Source organism: Euleptes europaea, chromosome 7 (genome assembly GCF_029931775.1).
Source record: "Euleptes europaea isolate rEulEur1 chromosome 7, rEulEur1.hap1, whole genome shotgun sequence".
NCBI classification, from domain to species: domain Eukaryota; kingdom Metazoa; phylum Chordata; class Lepidosauria; order Squamata; family Sphaerodactylidae; genus Euleptes; species Euleptes europaea.
In genome coordinates, this window is record NC_079318.1 from 41925675 (window position 1) to 41952871 (window position 27197).

Genomic DNA, 27197 nt, shown 5'->3' on the forward strand with positions numbered 1-27197 from the left:
GATCAAGGGAAAAGGTAAGAAACCATCATTGCTTCTCCCTCAAAATTTTGGACAGCACAGACAGAAGAGATAGGGTAGCGATTTACCAGGGAGGTTACAAATTCTCCCTAAAAGAAGCTTTTTAATGGCAGCTTAGGTAAATATCTAATGTCCAGTATCCCTGTCTCTCTGCTGGACTTAGTGGTCTCCTTACCAGTTGCTTCAGTTCTGCGCTTACAGACATTCATTATGCTGTATCATGACAGCTCTGTGCAGACTCTTAACACAGTAAGCCCACCTGGAAGTCAAACTTCCATTTGTTGTGAAACAGCAATACCCCTGTTTCAAGTTTGTCCACACTAGGAAAATGAGTTGTGCTTGAAACAGCACTGAAGCTGTGTAAAATTTATGTGGCTATGTTTATAGCAGAGAATCCTACTGGTAGCAGAGGCCCAGGAAAATAAGAGCATTTTAGGGAGGGGCTGTGGTTCAGGGGTAGAGCATGTGCTTGGCATGCAAAATTTCCCAGGTTCAGTCCCCAGCATCTCCATCTAAAATGACCAGGTCATAGGTGAAGTGAAAAACCTCAGCCTGAGGCGCTAGAGAGCTGCTGCCAGTCTGACTAGACAATACTAACTTCGCTGGACTAATGGTCTGATTCAGTATAAGGCAGCTTCATATATGTTCATAGATAAAATTGTTCTTTCTGCATGTTAAAATGTACTGCCTGTGCTTTTTTATATACATTTCTATTCTCAGTAGCCGTGGTGATGCTAGTAAAAGTCAAGGGATTACAGTTTTTCACTCCTTCCTTCTCAGTTCTTCCTCTCATTTTGCCCATCATGAGCCGCTCTCTGTCAAAGCGCTTCATATAGTAAAGCAGTTAGTAGGGTATGAAGGTTGAAGAGAATAGCCCACTCTCAGCATTGACTTGCCAGGGCTCTCCCTGCATCTACACTGCATCTACCTGGAGCAGTTAACGAGAGCTGCTCATTAACCCTCCTAAAGGCTGGCGGTGTGGCATTCCCGATGTGGCATCCAGGGGTGCCATGGCATCTGCTTGCTTCTGGCGTCTTGGGGGGAAATCCCAAAGGGAATAACAACAAACAGACAAAGGAGCTTCAGGTTGCCCTATAGCTGCTGACTGAACAGCAAAATACTGGCTCATCCTAGGCAGACAGGTTAAACAGCCATGGTTGGCCATAAACCCAGACTTTTTTTCGCCTCTCCCAGTGGGAAGGGAAAGCAGTGTAGTTCTTTTTCATTGGTGAGATGCCTTCCATGAGCAAAGATTTACTGTGGGATCCATGCCATACATTATTACTGTGACTATACCAATTTCAGGTTGTCCTGAATTGTCTGCTTTTTTCTGGGAGGCTGGTAATGAGAGGTTTTTGTCTTTTCGGAGCTTCAAAATTTCCAGTAAAATTACCTCTGGTTGTATGCATCTTGCCTTCTCTGTATATCCTTGGTCTGTCCTTCATCTACGCTTCTCTTTGTTTTTAAATCATACATAGACATCACAAATTGACCCAGAATCTTCCACCTGTCCATGTAGATGTAACTGTACTAGCAGAAATGACTTCTCAACATACACTAAACTAAAACTCAAGTGAATCGGGAGGAGACAAGCCCTGAATGTTTGTTAGTTATGATTTCAAGGTTTTTAAAAATGTTTTGCGTTCTGTTAAATGTCCATCTTTTACAAATCTTTATACCAAATAATTTGAGGCTGTTCATATTAAAAACATGTTCTTGGGCTGGAGTTTCTGAGGACTGTAATTTTTCATAAAATCTAGTACATTCTTGTAAAAATCTCTTTTGTTACATGGGGAGGCTCTCTGCAAAATCTCTTTTGTTACATATTTACCTTCAATTTCAGTAATGCCAATGTGTTGCTTTCCTATTGTTTGCCATGCCAATAGCTTATCGGTTTAATTATGTGATTCAAAATTTCATTGTTTAAGGAAATTTAAATATGCTCTCCCTGTATCCAAAATACCCATATTTTTGTTTGCCTGTTCTGGCTAAAAAAGTTTGCTTCTGCTCCTTCTCAAACTCTGTGATTTATTTTGCAATATTTCCTTCCATTTTTGCTTTATCCTGTATGCAATATGTGTTCCTCTCCTCTTATTAGTTTAATAGATGTACATTTTGGAGAAATATGTTTCATCCCCATATAAATGTTGTTGGGTTGAATCCAGAGAGCTGGGAGCTTAGCTCTGCTCATGGGACAGATATTTTCTGCCTTCCACCTACCCACTGCAAACTTCTGTATGTTACACTCAACCCCTCATGCGTGTCAGGGAACCCCCTGCAAATGGCACAGGGATCTGAAATAGAAAGGAAAAATAGGTAGAATTCATACCCTCCCTTTCACAAGTAGAAGTGTCCTTCTGCTTTCAGATGGGGGAGCTTAAATGTACCCATTGTTTATTTCTTTAGTGCACTGCCAATCTTCTTGAATGGGAACATGCTCTGAAACAATTTGTGTCTCTATTTCCAATCTATCAAAGGCCAAAGTAGAAAGTATTTTAGACTGTGAACTATGTGGCACAATTTAAAAATCACACAGATACCCTGCTTTCTCAATGTACCTTTAATTGCCCCTCACTTGCCTTTACTGAACGTGGTCAAGACATCTTAATAAACAAATGGAATCATGTGGAGAAAGTTGAGAATATAGATACAGCAGATAGACAGAGGGTAATATAGAAGGATGAGGTCCCAGACAGGGATATGGGAGTTCAGAGGAGGCATGGGAAGGCAGCGATAATGAGAGGACGGAAAGGAAGGCGACTCAGAGTTGAGCTCTCCAGAGGTAGCTTTAGAAGAAAAGCAGAAGAGGCTGTCTGTGATCATTCTCCCTGCACAACAGCTGCTTTTGCAGGAAAGGGTAATGCTTGAAGACAGCTGTATGCCATCACACTGAAGCATACACGTGGTGAACTGTGGTGGGTATAAAATATATAGTTAATTATGGAAAAAATGGTGCTCATATTTGTGGTAGGGATGTAAAGCAGACCCTGAATTTTCATCTCCATGGGAAAAGTCCTGTGTTTCTCTTTCCTTAAGTGGGCATTCTAGACTGTGTAAACAGAACATACTGTCTCAGCCTGCAATTTCATGAGGGAATATTGTAAATAAAGCTTGCTTGTTTGTTTGTGCATGTAATACTTAACTATTGGAGACATTCCAGTGTAATATCTGTTCTCAGTTGTGCTCTGTGCAGCTCTATAAATTCCCGTGAGGCTTTAGTAAATCCTGGGCAGGCCTTGTATAAACCATTTTTTTTCCTAAGGCATATCCAATCAATCATATTTTCGGTTCTAAATGTGCTATGCGCCCAGTTATGTGCATTCCAAATGCCATGTAAGGATAACAAAGGTATTTCAGCATCTTAAAAACCTTAGCTTTCCTTTTTTTAAAAAAAAGCAGCAGCAAATTTCTGAACTGTATGGATGAAAAGATAGATCTGAAGTTGCACCGGCTCAATACGTGATAAAATCTCAGAACCCATGGGTTCTGAAGTAAACCTTTTCAGTTGTGGGGGGGCTGCATCTGCATCCATGTGTTGCTGGATATTGCACAATAACTGTGTCATAGTAATCATTATCCTGTGTGGACTAGCCAGTCCAGTTGCAAATGATTGCCATAACAGAACGAGCACAGTATCCAGTGACATGTGGACGCAGCCTGGTACCTGCCTGGCAGCTCTTGGCGTTTCGTTATGATTAGCAAAAAACAGGATAAATTTTAAAATGAAGCCTTGTGTCACCTTAGGATTTACAGATTTATTTCATGGACTAACCCATTACATCAGATGCATGAAGTGTATCCTCATTTGGCAGATACAGGTACAACGTGCACACAGACAAAGAAGTATATTGGGGGAAAATGTAAACTCTGGGGCCAGAAGGTATAGTCTGAGATGTTTTTTTATAATGCTCATATGCAATGGACTACACATTACAAATGTGCCATGTTTTTAATGTATATAATTTTTATAATTTTTATTTGCCTGATTGACAGCACCTTTTGATTTCTTAAAATACGCTTTTAACCATTTAATCAATATACCTAATTCTTAACATGGCCAAGTCTGTTGATACTTAAATCCATGGATCAGGGCCATTTTTCTGCAAACTTGGAGGAACCCCCCCCCCATACACACACCAGTTTCCAGAAAAATAAAAAACCTGGGAGGAAATAGTGGGGTGGTGGTGAAATCACCCCAAATAGAGGAACGTTTGCACATGCACACACAATGTACATCTCTCAAAGTCACCACTGCCTCCCTCTCTCTCCCTGTCTGGGGAGGGGGAGACTATACTACCATGATGGGCATGGGGCATAGAAAGGGATGATGCGGGGCAGGTGAGGAGGGTTGCCTACCTGTGTGGAGCCAGCAGCAAGGAAAGGGAGGTTGGTAGGCAGAGAAACAAGAAAGGGGTAGGTGGGTCAGCAGCATGGCAGCAAAGAAAAGGATGGGCAGCCACAGAAGCAAAGAGAGGGGTGGGGGCAGAATGGCAAGGAGGGGGAGGTCAGGCAGAGCATTGAGGGAAGGGGTGAGTGTGCAGGCAGAACAAGTAGAGGGATGGGTGACAGGTAGGGCTGTTGAAAAAATAATTCGGTAAAATTCGGATTCGGCAAAATTTGGCCCGTTTTGATTCGGGAAATGCCGAAGTCCGAACTCCCCCGATTAGGATCCATGGAATTCGGCTCCGAGTTTGAGAAAAAATTTGGCCGAATAAAGCCATTAAAAACACATTCGCGCCTTTCCACGGCTCTGCAGGGGCATGTTTGGAGGTAGAGGTCCCAAACTTTCAGCATAGCTTGAGGGGACCCTTCTTGCAAGAACCCCCAAGTTTTGTAAAGATTGGGTCAGGGGGTCCCGAGATATGGGGCCCCACAGGAATAAAGGCATTAAAAACACATGCGCGCATTTCCGCGGCTCTGGGGGGGCATGTTTGGAGGTAGAGGTCCCAAAATCTCAGCGTACTTGAGGGGACCCTTCTTGCATGAACCCCCAAGTTTTGTGAAGATTGGGTCACAGGCCCCCGAGTTATGAGGCCCGAAAGGGGTCCCCCTCATCTGCCCACTGGAATAAAGCCATTAAAAGGGATGTACTAAGACGAATGACAAGTCAGCCCATCGGAAGCAATGGGAGAGGCTGCCCAGCCCATTGAAGATAATGGGAGAGGGGAAAGTCGGTTGACTTGCATTGACTCTACTGAAATACATTACAGGGGATGTACTAAAACACTAGCCCATTCGAAACAACAGGAGCGGCTGCACAACCCATTGGAAACTATAGGAACCAGCCAGAGAGAGACTCACTGACCCACAGTTAACTCCACACGAAGTTGGCAACCAGTGAAAACAGTAGAAAGCACAGTCCCACACAGAGGCAATCAAGCCCACCCCCCAGCAGAACAGGTAAACCCACTCCCTTTGGCTCCCCCCCCCCTCTCTCTCTCTCTCACACACACACACAGAATCCCCTCCCCACATACGCGCACACAGGAAAAAATTATAGAGAATTATAGAGAAAAGCCCCCAAATGGTTCTGAGATGTCTTCTTCTCTTCTATCAGGAGCAGGGACTGGGAGGACTCAGGAGTAATCCAATACGATTCTAGCAGACTCACACACACATAGTCTCTGGCACGGAAGGTTTTGCCTTGGATTTGCCGCTCTCTAGATGCACATTAAGGATTGCCTGCTCCCATTCATTCCAGTGGGTGGATGGGGGGACCCCATAACTAGGGATTAATTGCCTTTTAGTCAGACCCCCAGGCCGGGGTAATGGTACGGCCCAACTGCCGAGGCAACCACCAAACCAGACCCCCGGGCTGGGGTAATGGTACGGCCCAACTCGAATGTGTTTTTAAAGGCTGTAATGGGCAGATGGGTGAGGGACCCCTTCCGGGCCCCATATCTCGGGGGGCCCTGACCCAATCTTCACAAAACTTGGGGGTTCTTGAAGGAAGGGTCCCCTCAAGCTACGCTGAAATTTTGAGACCTCTACCTCCAAACATGCCCCCTCAGAGCCATGGAAAGGCTCGAATGTGTTTTTAATGCCCTTATTCCAATTGGCAATTTTGGGCGGGGACCCCTTCCGGGCCCTACATCTCGGGACCCCCTGACCCAATCTTTACAAAACTTGGGGGTTCTTGCAAGAAGGGTCCCCTGAAGCTACACTGAAATTATTGGACCTCTACCTCCACACATGCCCCCCCCCAGAGCCACGGAAAGGTGCGAATGTGTTTTTAATGCCTTTATGGTTATGCTGCTGATCCTGAACTCGCCGAATTCGGCTCGTGTTTTCCCGCCTTTTTTTAATTCGGTTCCATCCGAACTAGAAACCGCTGAATCGGGGAAAATTGGGCTGTTTTTCGGTTTGGGACGAACCGAATCGACAGCCCTAGTGACAGGTATGTCAGACTGAGAAAGGGGAGCAGTGGGAGAGCAAGAGGGAGGTGGAGACCAGCATTGGTCTTAAGGGGGGCAGAAGGTACATAGTGTGGAAGGAAAAAGACGGGAGGAGAATGCAATGGGAGGGAATAGTGCAGAAAGGTGGATGGTGGGTGTCAGAAGCCAGAGGACTAAGCAGGGACCAGTGATATAATTTTCCTGTGAATTTCTCACAGGACTCAGTTTGTGAAATTAATTATTTGATTGTACACAGCAGATAGAATTAGAAGCAATTGTACTAAGATTTCTTCCAGGAAACAGGAGAATGCATTTCAAGCTATTGTTTAATAAATAAAGATGCACATACTGATGGGATAAAATGCTTTCAACAGTGACATGAGTAAAAATAATATAAAATGGCGCTTTGTTGAACTATCAAACAATATTTAATTATTCAGCTATTTAATACATAATTAATACAGCAGTGCTAGTAACAAAATCACCTTTAAATGTGTAGATGATTTTGTAGCGATAAACAGAAAACTAATAGACCAAAAATGAATGTTTATGGCCTGTAATAGAACAGCAGTTTCTATTGCAGTAGAATCTGTGTACATTTCCTCAGTGGGTGGCGGCACAATTGAGTCTGGCTGGTCGAATCATATTTTTTCCTGTACATTTTGAAAAGTGTCTTCTTGGATAGCTGAGCACAGCTTTTAAGACATGGTATGTTGGCTTCTGACAGGTGCCTGCCAGGGATCTTCAGTGCTGTCATGCATAATGTGGATTTCAGCCAAATTAGGAGGGTTGGGAAACTTATTTCTGGTCACTTCTCATTAAATCGTTGACTGTGGCAAGGAAAAAAACAATGATTAAAGATGTAATGCCATGGTGGGAGATATGTATATGTGAAATGTTTGACAGAGTAAAGGTTTCTCTACATAATGAATACTGTCTCTAAGCATCATATCTTTAGGATAGAAGAATTTTGTTTATTCAATAAGGTTTTTTTGCAAATAGATTAATTGCTTTCTTGAATAAAGTTCTTAAACCTTATACTACATAATGTGCATTTTAGTGGATCTTTATTATTCAGAAATTGGTAGTCTTTAATTACCCACTGATAATAGACGACAGAAGTGTTTGTTTATCCTTTCCCAACTAGGGCCTTTTTTCTCTCTAGTCACTAAATACAGCACACTAAGGCTGGGCATCTTGAGTGCCGGCATGCATCCTGTCTTTAGTTGTCACAAATTCTGGTGACCTGTAGAAAACAGGGACAGAAATCTAAGCTTATATATTGAAGAGCTCTTTCTGATTACTCTTGATTTCAACTGTGGTTCTCTAGAGTAAAGATAAAATATTTTAATACTGAATACGATATACCTTTCAGATGAATCAGTGGTACCAGAGCTAAATATATGTATAGTGACAAAGAGCTTTGGGTGATTCCCATCTTCATAGAAGGCTGAATTCTGACTAGTCCCCAAAAATGGAAGGAAGGAAGGAAGGAAGAAAGGAAGAAAGGAAGAAAGAAAGAAACCTATAACTTGGAAAAAGAAGCATAAATACAGTTTATATTATTTAGGGCAGTAAGCCAGAAGTTGATACAACTTGACTTATTTATATACACTGAGGCAAATATAATGGAAAGGCACAGCATTGATAAGGCTGCTGGAAATGTTATATCTATTTGTGGCTTTAAAATGGAAGTAAATCTGCTAAATCTTTGCTGCTAAATCTTGCAAAGGACAGAAACATTTTGCTCTTAACATGCTCTTAACCCAAAGGACAGAAACATTTTGCTCAACCCATAAACATTTTGCTCTTAACATGCAGTGTTTAAAAATATTTATACGAATAATGTTTATACAATTTTTTCTATACCAGAACAATATACCAGAATTATATATAATGTATGTACCCTGATTGTATTAATCATAAGAACTTCATCTCTCATCACCTCTGTTTGATTCATTTATTCCAGCACCCGTCTAGAAAACAGCAGCTCAGCATGGGTAACTGGCACACACTTTTCACAGCTGACACAAAGACTACCTTCAGTTTCTCAGCAGTCTCGCTGTCTTCTTTTAGCAATCCTTTCACCCTTTTGTTGTCCCTGAGAAGTACTGTCTCCTGGGCTAGTTTTCTGTTTGTGATGTATTTAAGAAAATTCTCAGTGGTTGTCTTAATGTTTTTAGCGGTGTGCTCCGCATATCCTATTGTCACTTGCCTTATCTTCAATTTACATTTGTTTCGCTAGAGCCGGCATGCAGTCTTTTCTTAGGGCTTCCTTGACTTTGCTTGTCAGCTATGTTGACATCCTCTTAGATTTGATGCTACCTTTCCTAATGTGCAGTTTACTTCAGGCCTTGGTGGAGTAGGAATGATGAGCTCTTTGTGTTCCTATAAATTCAAGGTCTGGAGAGGCAAAACATGTGAACCAAATATTAACAATTAGATTGCATAATTCAAACTCTGGCATATGTAATTTTATCATTTTAGATATTTCTGCAAGTGAAAATGGTTCTTGTTTTTCTCCCTGACTTTTTTTACAGTGCAGTGTGCTCTCTATGGTTACTGTGAAATACATCCTATTCAGATGAAAATGGAAAGTAAAACAGGACTGAAGAAAATAAATCACCAGTATCATAATGTCGTTTTATGCATTTATGGTACAGCCACATTTGGACACTGTGGGCATTTTTGATTGCCACATCTCAAAAAAGACTACCAAATCTGATCAAATACTTGGTATACCAGCCTTATGGAGAAAGGCTGGAATGTTTTTAAGGAGACGCCTAAGAAAAAATAGGTTAATGATTTATAAAACTATGAATGGTATGAAGAAAGTACATACAGATTTAGTTGCTCCCTTTTCATAACACTAGATCTTGAACTTGGCTATCATCCACAGAAATTTATTAGCAGTCAGTTTAGAACAAATGAAAGTACTTCATGCAATGCAATTAATATATACAACAGTCTATAAATATGGAGGCTACTCTCAAATAATACATAACTGTAACCAAGTTTCATCTGATGAACCATGTTAACATATAGTGGTGGGATTTTTGTTTTGTTTTGTTTGAAACACCCTGCTGTATAAACTACCTGTAGTTTCTGAGATGGGAGAGTTTATGCAAAGGGCATTGTGAACATTCAAAGAAAACTTGGTTTTTCAAAAGTAATGGGAAAGAACAGTTGGAGGAAGACACTCATAGGTCTGAAACACCTTTGAGACTGTAGAAAAAGTCTATTCACTTCTACAACCCAGCCAGCCACCCTTCCTCCTACTCAATAATGGTTAGGACCAAGTGGGAGAGGAATGGAAACTGATCAACTCTTTACTTTTGACTGTCTCCATTTTTCTCAGGAACCCTACTTTGGGAGTCTTAACATATTATGAGCCATCAGATTTTGCTGTCTCCTTTCTTCGTTGATCTATGCTCCCCCAGGCTCAGCATGAGTTCTGTCAGCTGAAGTGCCTTTGTTTTATCTTCAATTATGAAGGATCATTTAGGGGTTTTTACTTGTTATACTTGGAAAACTCTTTTCATGACAAAGTTTTAGAGCCCCTGGTTAAAGCAAGCAATGTTGGCGCTGGTACAAAATTATGCAGAGCTTCTTTTCAATATATTGTCGAAGGCTTTCATGGTCAGAGTTCATTGGTTCTTGTAGGTTATCCGGGCTGTGTAACCGTGGTCTTGGAATTTTCTTTCCTGACGTTTCGCCAGCAGCTGTGGAGGCATCTTCAGAGTAGTAACTACTCTGTTACTACTCTGAAGATGCCTGCCACAGCTGCTGGCAAAACGTCAGGAAAGAAAATTCCAAGACCATGGTTACACAGCCCGGATAACCTACAAGAACCAACTTCTTTTCAATATTCACTGGATCTTAGTATGCAATCATATGGAAATACGGAGACGTGTAAGTCTTCACATGTAAGTCTTCAAACCAACTGATAATATCTAGATTTGTGATGATTGCTTGCACTTGCTAGAAGTCACATGTATGGTAAAATAGAAGTACGCTTAATCTGCATAAATCTGCATGAACTCATATTAACGTTTGTTCAATTTTTCATCTAGTTTAACTTTCTCCTTTTTTGGTCAACAAAGGAGAGAAAGCCATAAATGACAAAACTATTTTGATTTTAAAAATACAAGATGTATACCCAAAAACAATCCACACATTTCTTTCTAAAGTATAATGAGCAGCTTAATTGCTCAAATACATAGCCAAACACAATTACTACTAAGGAAATGTCATGTTTGGCCTTCTGTCCTTTGTTGACCAAAAAAGGAGAAAGTTAAACTAGATTAAAAATAGAACAAACATTAATATGAATTTATGCAGATTATGTGAACTTGAATGAAAGTTAAAATAAATGCTTACGTATTGTTAAATTTATTTTAAATTTTGATGTGACCTTGGGTTGCTCATGAACTTTGTTTGTGAGGTAACTGTTAAAATATAAGACTTTCTTTTCTGGATCTCAGGAAAAAAAGAAAAAGGAGGAGGTATAATCATATGTTAACGTTCCACTTAATGGTGTTATGAAATGTGACCTATATACCAAAACCACATTTGAAACAAGATTGTATCTAAATAAGCACTGTAAAATTAGACAGTATTTTATGTGTGTGTGTGTGTATATATATAAATTTAAAAACAAAAAATGCTGTCTTTTTGAAGGGAATAAGTTCAAGTAAGGCCATTTATGCATGGGAGATCTTGGCTTGGATTTGCCGCTCTCTAGATGCACATTTTCCCCATCAAAATTGTCAAAACTCAACAATAGGCCCCCATGCAGAGTTTTGAGCATGCGGATGGGGAAAATGTGCATCTAAAGAGCTGCAAAACCTCCCATGCATATATGGCCTAAGCGTCACTGAAACAAAAAAGAGTCCCTTTCAACTTCCTATTGATAATCCCCCATTTATGAAGTTTCCTGTTCTGAAATCAAATGTGGCCGTGTTGGACTTTGGAGGCAACTTTCTCGTTATATAAATGCTGAATTTAATGGCCCTATGATCACTATTCCCAGCTGGTTTTAACAACACCAGCATGTTACATCCACTCTTGGGCAACATTGAGGACTAACAGTCCGTTCCTTAGGAGAGTTACTCCAGTCTAAGCCCATTCAATGACTAGAGTAACTCTTCTTATGAATGCACTGTATGTCCTCAGGTCTCCTTAAATATCTACCATTTCCTGTCATGTGACTGTTGCAAGTTCTAGCCTGTGTCTTCCTGGATAATATAAATTTTTCATAGGACACGAATCCCCCTGTTGCGGCCCTTACAGAACTCCAACCAGCCACAGAATTCAAGCTTGATTCCACAATGGAGGTCAAGATAGCTTAGCCCTGAGTCTACCTTCCACTGTGATGTCTGTTTTCTTGTAATGGAGAATGTGTGGCTAGAGTGAGCTTTGAACTCAAGCAGATTCCTTGACCATCTCAGCATTTCCAGTGTTTCCTCTTTGGAGGTACCCGTGGAGGTTGGGCACAGAAGATGATGATGGCAATAGAGAAGCAGCCTGCCTAACAAGTTAGGGTCATCTTCATGTATGTATGTGTGAAGGGGGGGAAACAGTTTGAGTCTTCTCTTTGCATATTTTGAGGATATATTTGTCTGTAGCCTTCCAGGAGGGTAGCCGTGTTAGTCTAGTAAAATAAAACAAAGTCAAGTGGCACCTTAAAGACGAACACCATTTATTCCAGTATGAGCTTTAGTGAATTAGCGCTCACTTCTTCAGATGCATCTGTGAGCTGTGATTCACAAAAGCTCATGCTTGAATAAATGGTGTTCGTCTTTAAGGCACCCCTGTACTTCGGTATGATTCTTGCCCGTTGTGATTATGTATGAGAATAGGTGTGTCTGCTTGTATGTTGTATGTTGGGGGGCATTATGGGGGCTTTCCCAAGCCTGTAGCTGAACTTGCACTTCTTTATTTTGTTGTGGTGACATACTAGTGGTGACAACGTTGAGGCTTACCATAAAATATTAATGGCACTGGGAGACCTAGAAACATACCTTCTGGGGGCCCTGCAATCTTGACTCTTTTTTTTCTTTCCCCCATGGAAATAATGACCATGAAAGAAATGGCATGCGCACTTCCTGAAATCTGTCTGCATTGGGGAAAACATGCATTTGTCTTGCGCTTCAAACATGATGGTGTACAGTTTTGATTTGATTTTATTTATTACTTTTTTACTCTGCTCTTCTTCCAAAGAACTCAGAGCAGTTTACAGATTTTTCCCCAGGAAGTCACCTGCATAGTGCTCTGCCAGCATAGCGAGGTGCAGACTGGGTTGCCAAGCAGTTTTCCATGGCAAGAACCACGGTGCTTCTGCCCCGTTTCCCACGTACAGGCCGTTGCTTTTGTTGTAACCATGCGCACCAGCCTGCCGTTGCAACTAATACTAGCCTGCCGTTGCAACATGTCCTTTTACATTTTTCCCTCATCGCTTTAGTCGACGACTCTTCATACAAATGAGTATTCTGACTCTGTCTGTCTTTTAAGAATGATCCCCACCCTTGGTGTGTGTGTGTGTCTGGGTCACTGCTTCTGGGAAGGTGGCGACTTTGTCTCTGAGAGCATCGCATTATCCATCTTTTGTACTTTAAAAGGTTAATTGCTGGGAGTTGCACACAAAAAACAGCCAGCCAGACTATGTGTGGTCAGGGAAGGGCTGGCCCTCTCCTCATCAAGTGCCCCAGAACAGACTGCTGTGGGTGGCAAGCATTTTCAAAACAAGTTTTTCTTTGTTTCGGGACAAGTTTCAGCAAGAACGGGGAACTATAAAGCTTTGCGAATTACCAGTCTGAGCTTCAAAAAGTGTACAGTCAGAGGGATTTACAAGATTCTGGATGCATTTTGTGGCCACGGTGTTGACATCCTTTATGTAACATGACATTATTATGAATTGGCAACGTTGTAATTACAGTCTAAGACGAATAGGTCAAAGCCACCGAGTCTTACGATCCCTGGCCAGATCTACCTAGCTTTTAATTTTTTTGCTTTCTCTTAATATATGGAGGAACAGTTCTCCTAATTTCCCTGGCCTGAATGGTTTTGTTGGTCTGAAGAAAGAAGCATAAGAGCGTTTGATACGGAAAGCCTCTTGGTGGTTAGGCGCACCGAGATTGTCAGGCGTTGTGTAGATAAGTGGCTTTGAGCAAGAAGAATAACATAATTTCATTTTGATACTGCCGCGATGTGCTTATGTTATTGTGTTTTCCATTTATTTAATTAAAATATTTGTGTCCCACTTTTCTCTCTTAAGAGAACCTCAAGGCAGCTAACAGTTGTGTAAAAAACCACATAAAATAATTCAAGAAAAAGGTGAAACTAATAATCGCATGACATGCTTTTAAAAATGCAGCAGAAAAAGAAGAAGAGGTGGTTTTTATACCCTGCTTTTCTCTACCATTAAGGAGTCTCAGACTGGCCTTCCCTTCCTCTCCCCACAACAGACACCTTGTGAGGTAGGTGGAGGTGAGAGAGTTCGGAGACGACTGTGACTGGCCCAAGGTCACCCAGCAGGCTTCATGTGTAGGAGTGGGGAAACCAACCCGGTACTCCAGATTAGAGTCCACTGCTCTTAACCCAGTGGTGTCAAAATCAATTGTCACGAGGGCCGGATATGACATAAATGTCACTTGGTCGGGCCGGGCCATGCCTCACCAACCCAGATTGAGAGTGGGGTGGGTGGCTGCCTCGGTTGGCTCTTAATGGGCCAGTTCCGGCCCTCGGGCCTGTCTTAACCCCTACACCACACTGGCTCTGGAACAGTGGTGCAGTCAATAACCACTAATCAGCAGCATCTCTAGTGATTATTCAAGTTCATCTTATTCCAGAAGCCCCCCAAAACTGCCAAGATTTCAGCGAAGTGGCAAAGCTTTTAATGAAGGAGCAAAGCAGGCTTCCCTCCACAGGACATTCCAAAGTCAGATACTACCAAAAGAAAAAAGGTTTTTGGGCGGGGGGAGATCCTGTCTTCAGTTGACTACCCAGTAAAGCTCAGGTAATGGGGGGACACAGTAGGGTTCCTCTTGCTGACATGAGCAACTAGGTATTTTGAAAGGCATCTTCTGACACATTACCCACCAGCAGCTGTCCACTGTTATCAGTCAAAAGCCAACTGTAGTTTTGTTACTAATATAAGAGCAAATGTTGTTGCTTAATCATTTTCAGGATGCTCAGTTCTGTGCTCATTTGATTTGGCCTGTATGTTGTTTTGAGCAGAGTATGGTACTTACGAAGGAGAAATAGGTCAACAAATACGAGGTAGCATTTGGCAACCACGCTGGTTATCCCCAATGCTTTTTTTGTGTAGAGTTGCCCTTTAAAGGACTGTAGGGTTGTAACTTTTCCACAGTAGTAGCTACCTCATTTGGGATTGGGGCAAGAAAGCAGTTCCTATCTTTTCAATATAGGAAAGGCCAGATAAGTTTTGTTTTCTGTAAGCAAACAATGTTGCTTGCAGGCGTAGCTAACCCTTTTTATGTTGGCTTCTTCTCTTGAGTTAGCCAGCAAAAATTTTATCATGTTAGACAGGTTCCTCAGTTCTCTGTCTTGGTGTCCTAGTCTGCACCCCTACTTCCCATGCCTCTCCATTTCTCTTCCCACTTGCAACACATCTCTCCTGCTCCTAGGCCCATGGTTGTGATTGTTCCACAGTCCTACCTTATTACTTAACCCCTCCTTTCCAGCCTTCTCTGCCCATTTTTGCCTTAGTTAGCCCCCTGCAGCTCCCTCCTTCTCTCACATTTGTAGTCCTTAGACCATTATTTTATTTATTTATTTTATTAAGCTTATATCCCACCCTCCCTGGCAAAAGCCAGACTCAGGGCAACTCACACGGTAACATAGAATTTACAATAATATGCCTTGCCTATGGATAGGGTTGCCAGGTCCATCACCGGCTGGAGGTTTTTGGGGTGGAGCCTGAGGAGGGCGGGGTTTGGGGAGGGGAGGGACTTCAATGCCATAGAGTCCAATGGCCAAAGTGGCCATTTTCTCCAGGTGAACTGATCTCTGTCAGCTGGCGATCAGTTGTAGTAGCGGGAGATCTCCAGCTAGTACCTGGAGGTTAGGAAAACTCTAGTACCAGGCTCACCAAACAAAATAAATAATTACACAAGCAAACTATGCAAACATGTATTGTGAACGTAAACATCTACAAACAAGTGCAAACATCAAAGAGAATATATACAAGTGAATCCACAAGGGAGAATTGGAAAGTCTCTTTCAAGGTAGGTCTCTATCAGAGTAAGTGAAAGTCTTATCTCAAGGTAGTTTCTTCAGATAATAACCCCAAGTGGAACAAAGGGGAGAAGGTCCACAGTAACGCCGTCCGGATGTTCACGAGCGTTTTCACTGCGTAATTGCAGCTTCATCAGCTAATATCTTCTTAATATATATCATTTATCTATAAAATGTAATAATAATTAATTAAAAAATTTTTTATACTAAACTACCATTGTCTTTAAATATATATTAAAAGCTTATAAAATGAAACATACCTTAGTAGATGCAATAATAGCAGTTTAATACAAGTATTCAGTCTAAATGCACCAGAAGGCTGCTCAAAATGGCTACAGTTAAAGTTGCATAAGAAGTGCTATCTAATATATTCAGCTAGAACAGAGGGATGAGTGGCAAAGGATGGATTCTGAAAATACTTATTACTTACTTACAAATAACACGATAGGTCAAATTCATTATTGAGACCAAAAGGAAAATATGACTTGAATAAATAAATGAACTTGCTTTCCTGTCTCAGTAAGATTTTTTGCACATTTTCCATATCAAAGCTGTTACCTTTATAAATCCAAATAACAAAAAATCTAAGATCATTTTCATTATGTTGCTTTTCGATGAAATGGGAAGTCAGGGGTGCCTCAAAATTACGGGACCTAATCCTGGATTTATGCTCACCAATACGCAGTTTGACTGTGCGTAATGTGCTGCCTACGTAGAGTAGACCACATTCGCAAGTGACGCAATAAACCATGCGGCTCGTGGAGCAATTCGAGAAATGTGTGATTTTAAATTTAGAATCCGAGGTGGTTGATGTAAACTCCTTTACAGGAAGGCTCAATGGGCACATTGAGCACGAGCCGCAAGGGAAATGACCAATAGTTACAGGAGGCAAGCGTCTGGATACAATGTCGGAGCGAACTAGCTTGTCTCTTAAAGAGACATTCCTTTTTAAGCCAAAAAGAGGTGGAGCAGAACAACCTGGAATAGATGTAAGCATATGCCAATGCTTCTTAATTATTTGCTGAATGGCATTAGAGTGCCGACTGTAAGTTAGGGAACAAAAAACTCTCTGGTTCTTGTAGGTTATCCGGGTTGTGTAACCGTGGTCTTGGAATTTTCTTTCCTGACGTTTCGCCAGCAACTGTGGCAGGCATCTTCAGAGTAGTAACACTGAAGGACAGTGTCTCTCAGTGTCAAGTTATTTCCTATGGGATCAAGAATTTTATGAACAGATTGATGGAGTAGCTATGGGAAGTCCACTCAGTCCAGTAATAGCAAACTTTTACATGGAATATTTTGAAAAGACAGCATTAGAATCAGCACCTTACAAACCTACAGTCTGGTTCAGGTTCGTAGATGATACATTTACCATTTGGAGCCATGGTGAAGAAAAATTAATGGACTTTCTAAACCATCTTAATAATATCCATCCAAACATTCAGTTTACCATGGAAAAGGAAATTGAGGGTAAACTCCCATTTCTTGATACCCTTGTCATCCGTAAAACAAACCTTCAGTTAGGTCACAAGGTCTACCGGAAACCAACTCACACAGATCGCTACTTACACAAAAACTCCAACCACCACCCCCGACAGAAAAGAGGAATAATCAAAACATTAATGGACCGTGCAAGACGGATCTGTGAACCACAGTTTCTCAAGGAAGAAACTAATCATCTAAATCACGCACTGCTAGCAAACGGCTACTCCAAGAATGAAATCAGAAGGGCCATTAAACCAAACAAAAATCAGAAAACTCAAGAAAAACAGTCTCCCATAGGAAAGGTATTCTTGCCATTTATTAAAGGAGTCACTGATAGGATGGAGAAACTTTTGAAAAAACATAACCTACAAACAGTGTTTAAACCCACCAAGAAAATACAACAAATGCTACGATCAGCAAAAGACAAAAGAGACCCCCTCACCTCTGCAGGAGTATATCGTATACCTTGCAGCTGTGGAGAAGTTTACATCGGGACCACAAAACGCAGCATACAAACAAGGATAAAAGAACATGAAAGATACTGCAGACTTGGCCAACCTGAGAAATCAGCAGTGGCTGAACATGGACTGACACAAACAGGACACAGGGTCTTATTCCAAGACACTGAAAGACTGGACAATTCTACCAACTATTTTGTCAGAGTGCACAGAGAAGCCATTGAAATTCATAAACATCAGCACAACTTTAACAGAAAAGAGGAGAGTTTAAGAATGAATAAGGCTTGGCTTCCTGCCCTGAAAAACCTCCAGACAAAGACAACATTCAACAATAGCCATACAGATTAGCTTTGGATTACACACATTAACAGATCACTTCAGGATACAATGGTTCCATATTAACATACCATACCCTCATTAGCACATTATCTTGATACTTACAGGACAATACTTTTGCAGGACAATACTCAGCTCAAACCCAACCCTTTCTGACTATATATTACTCTTCCTACACCCTTGACACTGAGAGACACTGTCCTTCAGTGTTACTACTCTGAAGATGCCTGCCACAGTTGCTGGCGAAACGTCAGGAAAGAAAATTCCAAGACCACGGTTACACAACCCGGATAACCTACAAGAACCAATGAACTCTGACCGTGAAAGCCTTCGACAATATTTTAAAAAACTCTCTTTTCAATGTTAGTTATGGAGTTTTCTAACATGGATTTGCGGTCCCTCATATCAGTCTTCAGCTTGGCATTGGCTATAACATGGTCAGGGTAGCCTCTCTCGGAAAGATCTCTTTTAAGATTAGCTGCAGCATGTTCAAAGTCCGAATGTGTGGTAGAATTGCGCTTAAGACGGATGAACTGACTGAAAGGCAAATTGTTTCTAAGATGCAGTGGATGGAAAGACAAATAATGTAACCCAGAGTTGCGGGACATGGGCTTCTTATAAGGTCTAAAGGCAAGGGATCTATTGTCATCAACATATAATTCCAAATCAAAAAATTGAATCTGTGTAGAATTACAAGTACCAGAAAACTGAAGATGGGGATCTAAGGTATTGATCCATTGAATAAATTTGTAAAAGGAGTCAGAAGATTTAAATAAAAACAGAAGGTCATCTACAAAATGTTTGTACAGAAAAATATCATCCTTAAAAGGATTATCATTGTACATGTATTTTCGTTCAAAATTTACCATATAGAGATTGGCAATCGCCGGGGCGCAAGAGGCACCCATGGCAACCCCTTTGATTTGAATGTAAAAATCAATGCCATATCTAAATATGTTGTTTTCCAAAATAATGTCAGATACATCGAGCAAAAAATGAGTGGGAGGGAATGGATCCAGACGCATGTCTAAAGAATTAGAAATGATTTCTCTAGCAGAATCCAATGGAATGTTAGTATAAAGGGCTTTGACATCTAGAGAGGCCAAGACAGCATTATTAGGAATTCTCATACCTTCAGTTTTATTGATCAGATCACGAGAATCTAGCAAGAAAGAAGGAGTGTCACGTGCAAAGGGTTGAAGGTAAAAATCTAACATTTGCGCAAGAGGCTCAGTAAGGCTGCCCCTAGAAGAAATGATAGTACCTGGAGGTTGGCAACCCAACCTATGGACTAACCTTTCCTTACTGTCTTCAACTTAGCTTTCCATTCACTGAGCTCATTCCTTACTGGCAAGCGCATGTCCTTCCTTACTGGTAAGCGCGTGTAGTCTGGATGTTGCTAATCTCTATGTGGGCTCCCCCCCACCCCCAGCATTTTCCTCTTATGATTTCCACTGTGAAGTATTCACAATATACTATTCCTGTCTCCCCACCCCCAACTACAATATTTGTGAATGCTTCATGACAAGATGGGTTTTAGCCTGTGTTTTTTTTAGAGGAGTAGATCCTAAAGCACTAATTAGCAGTGGTAAGCACACCAGAAATAACTTGACATATTGCTTGAAAACCACCAATAAGGAGATGCTCAGCTAAGATTAGTTGACACTGCCTCCAGGTAACAGAGAGAGTGAGTAGCATTCAGTGGGCTTGTAGAAGGAAGTGGCATGTTACATAATGTTGCTGATGACTTCTAGAGGCCTGTCACTTGCTGTTGAATGCTGGAGTTAAGACGAGCCACACTGTACTGGTGACGAATTGTCTACTTTAGGTCCTGAGTTTACGCTTCATGCCAAAGCACCTTTGACCACCTTTGGGCCAGCTAGATGTATTTAGTTTTTCTTCCTGATGATACTGCTTGACATTAAGGCAGTGAGGCAACTATTGCCAGAATGTGAAGAGGTGGAAGGATGTCAGCATAAAAGTAGTTTGAACACAGAACGGTGGCTTTGAGAATGTGTTGTTGGGTAACTTATCAACATGGTCTTCAACAGGAAAACTTTGATAGCTACTGAAGTTTAGCTGGTGTAGCACAGTTACGATGCACTGTGTGTTGATATGAATCAGGACAGTGTTTCGTTGTCATTGGATTTTATATGTGTGTAATGTGCATTTGCCCTTAGGGCTTTTTCACACATTCTGAATAATACACTTTCAATACACTTTCAATGCACTTTAACGATCACTTGCAAGTGGATTTTGCCATTTCACACAGTAAAATCCAGTTACAAAGTGCATTGAAAGTGGGTTGAAAGTGCATTATTCGGCATGTGTGAAAAGCACCTTAGTGTCTGTCTTGGATTTTGAGCTTCCTTGCCTGTATCTGAGACAATTGTGTCAAATGCCCATCTAGAAAAAAACTGTACTCTTTGCAAAATGAATTGCTCTTAGGTGTAGAAAGTTTTGACTTCAGTCTACCTTCTAGCCATATAACTGTTTTGCCTGTCCTAAGTGAGGTTGGTAGAGCGATTATTCTCCCTCTTAATAAGCTTATGACCATTCTTCATGGTTTATAATACAGAAGTGATCTGCTTACTGCTTCCAGCATTCATTGTTTGTTCCAATAAAGTATTTCTTCGAGCTACAAAGTAAAACAAGTAAAGAAGCTTTCCATTCTCTAAGCATTAGATTTATTTTCAGTTTACTTCGAGCTCACAGATTCTCCCCAAGTGGCTGACAGTATGAAATCGATGAGAAAGAATAGCATCTTAAATCAACAAAATACATTAAATGTCTATCAAAATCCTAAACACAGCAGCAAGGAAAACAGACGTCATGATGTCTCCTTTGGTCACTAAATGCCTGGCAGGTTTAAAACAAAAACAAAAAACCTCCAACTGCTTGCTAGAAACTTAAAATGGATTTAGCTGCTGATATACTTTCTGCAAAGGTGCTAAAGCTTTGCTGTAAGGACCCAATTATTACTTACCAGTCTCAGCAATGGGAGTTTTCACCCTCGTGATAGTTGAAAACCAAATGTGTAAACCATTGTTCGATTGGGAGCTTGGTGAAGTCACTTTGACTTTTGAGTTTTATTTATTTATTTTACACATCCCTATCTTCACCACCTTGGGCGCATAAGAATACAGCAACCCTGTTACAGGGACATGAACAGCAGCTCAATGAACAAAATTAAAGCAGACTGAAATATACAAATTACCAAATTTAAAAAGCAATTACATTTAAAGCTGACAAGAATTAATACACAATTAGCAAAATCACAGCCACAGCTGCTAGAACTATCCCCTTTGCACCGAAGGGTCTCTGGAATAAAACTGCTTTACATGGCTCTCTAAATAGTCAAGGTTAAGGCTCCCTCTTTACCCCTTGTGGCAGGCTGTTCCGAAGGACTGGGCCCAGCATGGAAAAGGCTTGTGATTTGCTGTAGCTATAGGGACAGTCCTAAGGGGACTGTCCTGCACCTGTCTGAAAAGCCTAACTTATGCAGGGAGTATACTAGGAGATGAGGGGTCATAGGCAGTGAAATAGGGTTGCCGACCTCCAGGTACTTAGCACGGGAAAGTGGTACACAAATGCACATAAACAGGTTGCAAAAAACACGTCTATAATGAGTAATGAAGATGGAAAGAACAAAACAAGTGTACAACATGAAAGCTTAGCAACTAAGTGATTGGTTATATACAAATATACAAGTAAGCATGAAACAGTCTATTGGTGTGTATCTGGAGGCAAAAAGTCCTCTTCTGAGTTTCAAAATTGATCAGTTCAGCAGGATATCCAATAGTAGGTATAAATCCAAAAGCTAGGGGACGGCCGTTTCACATTCATTTCTTCAGCCCCACATTGCATCATTCATTTTGTAGTAAGTCAATTACATATACAAGTCCATTTCAATTCAACATTCTGCAGCAGCACTGTCAACAGGTTCCCAATGGGATACTAGTATAATTTCCAAACCTATTTGGTATAGGCACGGAGGTGCCTTTATTTTTGTTTTGCTCAACCTCCAGGTACTAGCTGGAGATCTCCTGCTATTACAACTGATCTCCAGCCGATGGAAATCAATTCACCTAGAGAAGATGGCTGCTTTCTATGGTATTGAAGTCCCTCCCCAAACCCCGCCCTCCTCAGGCTCCGCCCTAAAAATCTCCAGGTATTTCCCAACCTGGAGCTGGCAACCCTAGTGGTAAACACCTATAAAGGCAGGAACCAGCACTTTAAATTGTGCCCAGAAGCAAATAGGTAGTCAGTACAGTGCTAGAGTTCTGTGTTCTGAGTAGCTGACCCCAGAGAAGAACTATAACATCTTTTTTTAGTTTGTGTGCCGTGAGCAGTACTGAGTTTTACTCTGGGCGTGTGTGCTGTCTGGTAGCTAGCACATTGTGTCTTGCTCTCACGTTTTGTTTTTACTTATTATTATAACACAAACCCTATAATAAATAGCAGTAAAAATAGAACTGAAAAACATGCATTGTAGATATGGAGAAGAGGGACCTCTCAAACCACTTCTGGAGTCTTTTATTAGTATGAGTCAGTCGGCATTCTGAAAACAAATATATGTGGTTTTTAATTGTTTGGGAATATTTTGCTTCAGGTTCTGAATTGTTGAGCGCATTAACTCATTCAGCAAGAATGGGCTTATGTGTGTAGTTAGCCTTTGTTTAGATGTCTAGGTTACATGCTGTCTCTCGGTCTATTCATGTGTATGAAAGAGCAGGGTGCATGCAATTATGAGTTCAAAACTCAGATCTACTCTAGTTGTTCCAGTTACCACACTGTTATTTTGGAACATGATGATTGGCACGATTACTTGCCAGATGTAGATGATTGTGTTACATGGTAATTTTTTAAAAATACTGTTGCATGATGACAGCGTGGAGCTTTTTCTTGCCCCTCAGAAACTTTTGAGGACACCTTATCCCACTAGTCCTTAGAAGCATTCCAAAGGAAGAAACTGAAGCTGTTTCCAAACTTTTTGCCCTTAACTGCTGAGTTACCTCCATACAGCTAAATATGAGAAGCTAAAGTATGCCTTCCACCACCCCAATTTGTTAGGGGGTTCCCTCCACCGTTTTTAAGGTCATTCTTTATTATTTGGCACACAGCTTGCTGATGGGGCATGGTGGTTGTATGTTAGGATTGTTTATGTTCATTTGTGCATTAGCAGTGCTACCCTAAGCAGAATTATACTCTTCTAAGTCCATTAGGGCCCGTGGCGCAGAGTGGTAAGCTGCAGTCCTAGTTCTGCTCACAACCTGCATTTGATCCCAACGGAAGTTGGTTTCAGATAGCTGGCTCAAGGTTGACTCAGCCTTCCATCCTTCCAAGGTCGGTAAAATGAGTACCCAGCTTGCTGGGGATAAAGGGAAGATGACTGGGGAAGGCACTGGCAAACCACCCCGCAAACAAAGTCTGCTTAGTAAACGTCGAGATGTGACGTCACCCCATGGGTCAGGAATGACCCGGTGCTTGCACCTAATGCTTCTAATGTCCTTAGAAGGGTGCAATTCTGCTTAATATTGCACTATAGGGTAAGTAAGGTAAGGTTATTATTCGGCGAGTATAATACAATGTGCCAAATGTTTCTTCCTTCCTTTTTTTCTTTTTTCTTTTCTATTAAGAGGTAATCTGACACAGGCAGGAAGTTCGAATGCTGAATTCCAAAAAAGTATATCTGTACATAGAAGCAAGCTTCTTACCGCATATCGCTTGCTCCATCAGAATGATCATAAATTGGAATGCAGCTTTCAGTGTGCCTCTGATTATGGATGTTGTCTTCCTGCATGGTTTTGCTTTCAGCAGATGAATGCATGCATGCACATTCCCATCCACATTCTGGTGCAACTAGTCACATGGATACAGATGGCTGTAATTTTTCTAAGTGTGTTTCTTGCATAGATATCACTTGAGAAAAGAGGGGAGAGAAAAACCGCATAGAAATCTAATGATAGGGCATAGTTTATCCGACTTTACCAGCTCTGTAAAGTCCAATGTCACCATTAGCATGACAAGTTTCTTCTGTTAACCTGATGTGTTGATGGTGATGTGTGAACAGGACTCAGTTGCAGGCTCAAATGGAGTGGAATAATTGCTACATTCTCAGAAGAGTAGGATGAAAATAAACAGTGATGGAGTTGCAAAGCAGCCCAAGAAAGGAAAATAAAGACTGTAATGAATTGGAATAATAGTGAAAGCTTGTTGATGAGATAACAGGGTTGCACACAAGCAGTCAGAGCAATACTTCATCCCAGTTCAGTGCAAAATACCACACAACCCCAGATTCTGGTAACCACCTAGTAGCTACCCCCATTGAGCAGAGCGTATATCAGAAAATAGAGGAGAGGCAAGGAGGGGAAATAGAAAGGGGGGTAACTTATCTTTTTCTGGATTGGGGAGTCATTGAAAAGTGGGGAAATGCTGGCCGAGCTGTGGGTTCCCCTTCCGAGGAATGTGAAAAAGGATCTAGATTAGCACATGTTGAAGGTGGTTTAACTCTAGCAGTGACCTGAATTGCTGCATGGTGGGCTACCTCATTTCTGAGGTTTTTCAGTTCTATGATTCAGCTCTACGGTTAGTTGGATTTATCAGTCTCAGGGGTCAGGATGGGTAATTAGAATTCAGAAGCTGCTAAAATCTCCATCCATACTTTGGTGCTCTGTTTGTTTTTCTTCATTCACTTTGGGGATGCTGGGGATAGAATTTTGCATTTGGAGGCACCTGGAATTTTAGGGGTTTGATCATGCTAGTCATTATAAGTAATAAAGCAAAAAATATCATTTACAACCACCTTTAATTCAAAAGTTTACTCAGAAAGGCATGAGTAGGGAAAAGTGAAATAATTGCATATATAAACTAGCTGTTCAGTTGAAAGCCTTTCCCCATAGAAGATCTTTCCTTCTCTTCTTCAAATCATCAACTTTTTATTATTTTATTTTATTTTATTATTTTAACCTAACTTTGATTTTTATTCAGAGCTGATATTGTATCAAAATAAAACCTGATTGAGGTACAGGCCATTGCCTCACTGGGAGACCTCTTGGGAATCTATGATGCTTGAAAGATTAAATATAAATGTAATTAATAAACAAAGTATGGGAAAAACTAGCTGTTCTATAGAAAAAGAGAACATAATTCTCTCTCTCTCTCTCTCTCTCTCTCTCTCTCTCTCTCTCTCTCTCTCTCTCTCTCTCTCTGATAGTACCTTGTAAATGAGCAATTGGGCCATAGTTTCACCTAAGAATTACATTTTGGGTCTTAATGGAGTTATAGAATGACACACTTAAATCTGAAGTACTGTGCAAGTAATCTTGAAATGTATGGATAAATGTGACATATTATGTCCATTATAGAATGATCCTGAGCCTCAGATTCTTCAACTGCTTCTGTGTTTGATTCCAAAACATCCACCATGTACCCTCATGCAATTGTTTTAACTTTTTATTAAACTTTTTTATTAAAAAGGTATATATGGATGCAGATTATAGTTCAAAGTCAACTTCACTTCTATTCTCTCAGTTGTTTGTGTCCACTAAGATTCCCTGTCCTGTGAAACATGGATAAATCCAATTATCCTGGAAGCATGGTGAAGATCTAGGCTGTAAGAGACTCCCTGCTACCTAGGTCAGAAGTAAATGATACAGGTTAAGTGTTTGCTGTTGTTGCTCTCTTGGAGTTCTTTGAAAAAGAGCACATTTTTCTTGTTGATCTTTGCAAAATACTGCTCTACTTACAGTAAAAGAATTAGGTTTATTAGCACTGAGGGAGAGGAAAGCTGCAGATGATTCACTAAACTGCCTGCAAAGTGTATTTCAATTGGAAGGGCAATGGATTCAATCTCTCCCCAAAAAAAGAATGTACGGTAAGCATTCCAAGCCCTGACCTGGACGGCCCAGGCCACCTGATCTCATCAGATCTCGGAAGCTAAGCAGGGTCTGTCCTGGTTAGCAAATGGATGGGAGCCCACCAGGGTCACTCTGCAGAGGAAGGCAATGGAAAACCAACTCTGTTAGTCTTTAGCCTTGAAACCCCTATGGGGTTGCCATAAGTCATTTGCAACTTGACCACACAAGCATTCAATTTGAGAGGGGGGGAGGTTTAAGCATGCAAATCAGTTATGATTCAAGATATAAACACAGCTACAGTCTTTCAGTGCAGCAAAACTATTGCTTTGCTCTATCCATTCCTAGATGATTGAATGTCACACTGACAGGTTTGATGAGCCACCGTTGGTAGAATGCTAAGGGATTTTTAATCTGGTTTGAGGTTTCCATTTCACTCATGACCGAAAGGTTTTGGTTTGCTCTTTACTAATGTCAACCCTTTTATTCTTCCTCTAGGACTTACTTCAGAACGTTTGTTCCTCAGTTCCAGGAGGCAGCATTTGCCAATGGAAAACTCTGAAACTTAAACGGAAAATGCAAAATGGATTTTATGCCCACATGCTTGTCAACAGACTGCAAGATGACCTCCTGAAAGCCGCTGTGACTTCAGTCTTCATAGGTGCTTTTTACCACTGGGGTGCCATTGATCACGACAAACTGTTTTTACCCTGTGCATGTGTGTTGTTTGCACACGCAGTGAGAATCTTGACTCACTTAGTACATTTTGTTTTCTTTCATTCAGTTTTTCATACCCACAAACATTTTTTTTTTTGTTTAACCTGCTTGATTTTAAATTAAAAGTACTGGATATGACTGATTTTTCTTGTGATACCTTGTTCATGAAATTCTTGGTGGGGGAGTCCCAATCTGTGGCCTTCCCCCCCCCCCCTCAGTGTTTAAGGTTCTTGTGTAAAACTTTGCATATCAGAACTTCTTCGACTTTTCGGCATATTTGAGGTATACAGAAAATAGATCTAAATCTATTGAACAAAGCAGGATGCTGTACCTTTGCAGTTATCTGTAGTCAAGATTTGTGTGCACGTGAACCTGAAAGAATGGAACCACAGTAACCTTATTAGCCACAGAATTGAACTTCATGAGGATTTGACAGCATTTTCTGTATCATTTTCTGTATCTTCAGTATCACTACAAATTTTGAAATTGTTGACATACCAAGAAATGTCTTCCCAACAACCAATTCTGAAAGATATAGTGAAAAGACAATATTTCTCCTGAACTTTACAACTGAAAAAACCTCCAAAAATATTTATTAAAATAGGCCTTTAACATCAAACACTTCATTAATTCCTTTATCAGCACATAATGCATAGAAAAGAGCAAGAGTCCAGTAG

The 27197-nt window shown here is 40.9% G+C and overlaps 1 protein-coding gene across 2 annotated transcripts in view; it reads left to right on the plus strand.

The window, feature by feature from the left end:
- BABAM2 (BRISC and BRCA1 A complex member 2) overlaps window positions 1–26489 on the plus strand; it is a 172440-nt gene extending 145951 nt beyond the window's left edge. The window contains exon 10 of one of the 2 annotated variants that reach the window (XM_056852586.1): window positions 26302–26489. In XM_056852586.1, the coding sequence (XP_056708564.1) occupies window positions 26302–26372 (71 nt within the window). In that variant the 3' untranslated portion in view covers window positions 26373–26489. The remainder of the gene's footprint in view (window positions 1–26301) is intronic. The other variant, XM_056852585.1, reaches the window with a different exon arrangement.
- The last annotated feature ends 708 nt before the right edge of the window (window positions 26490–27197 follow it).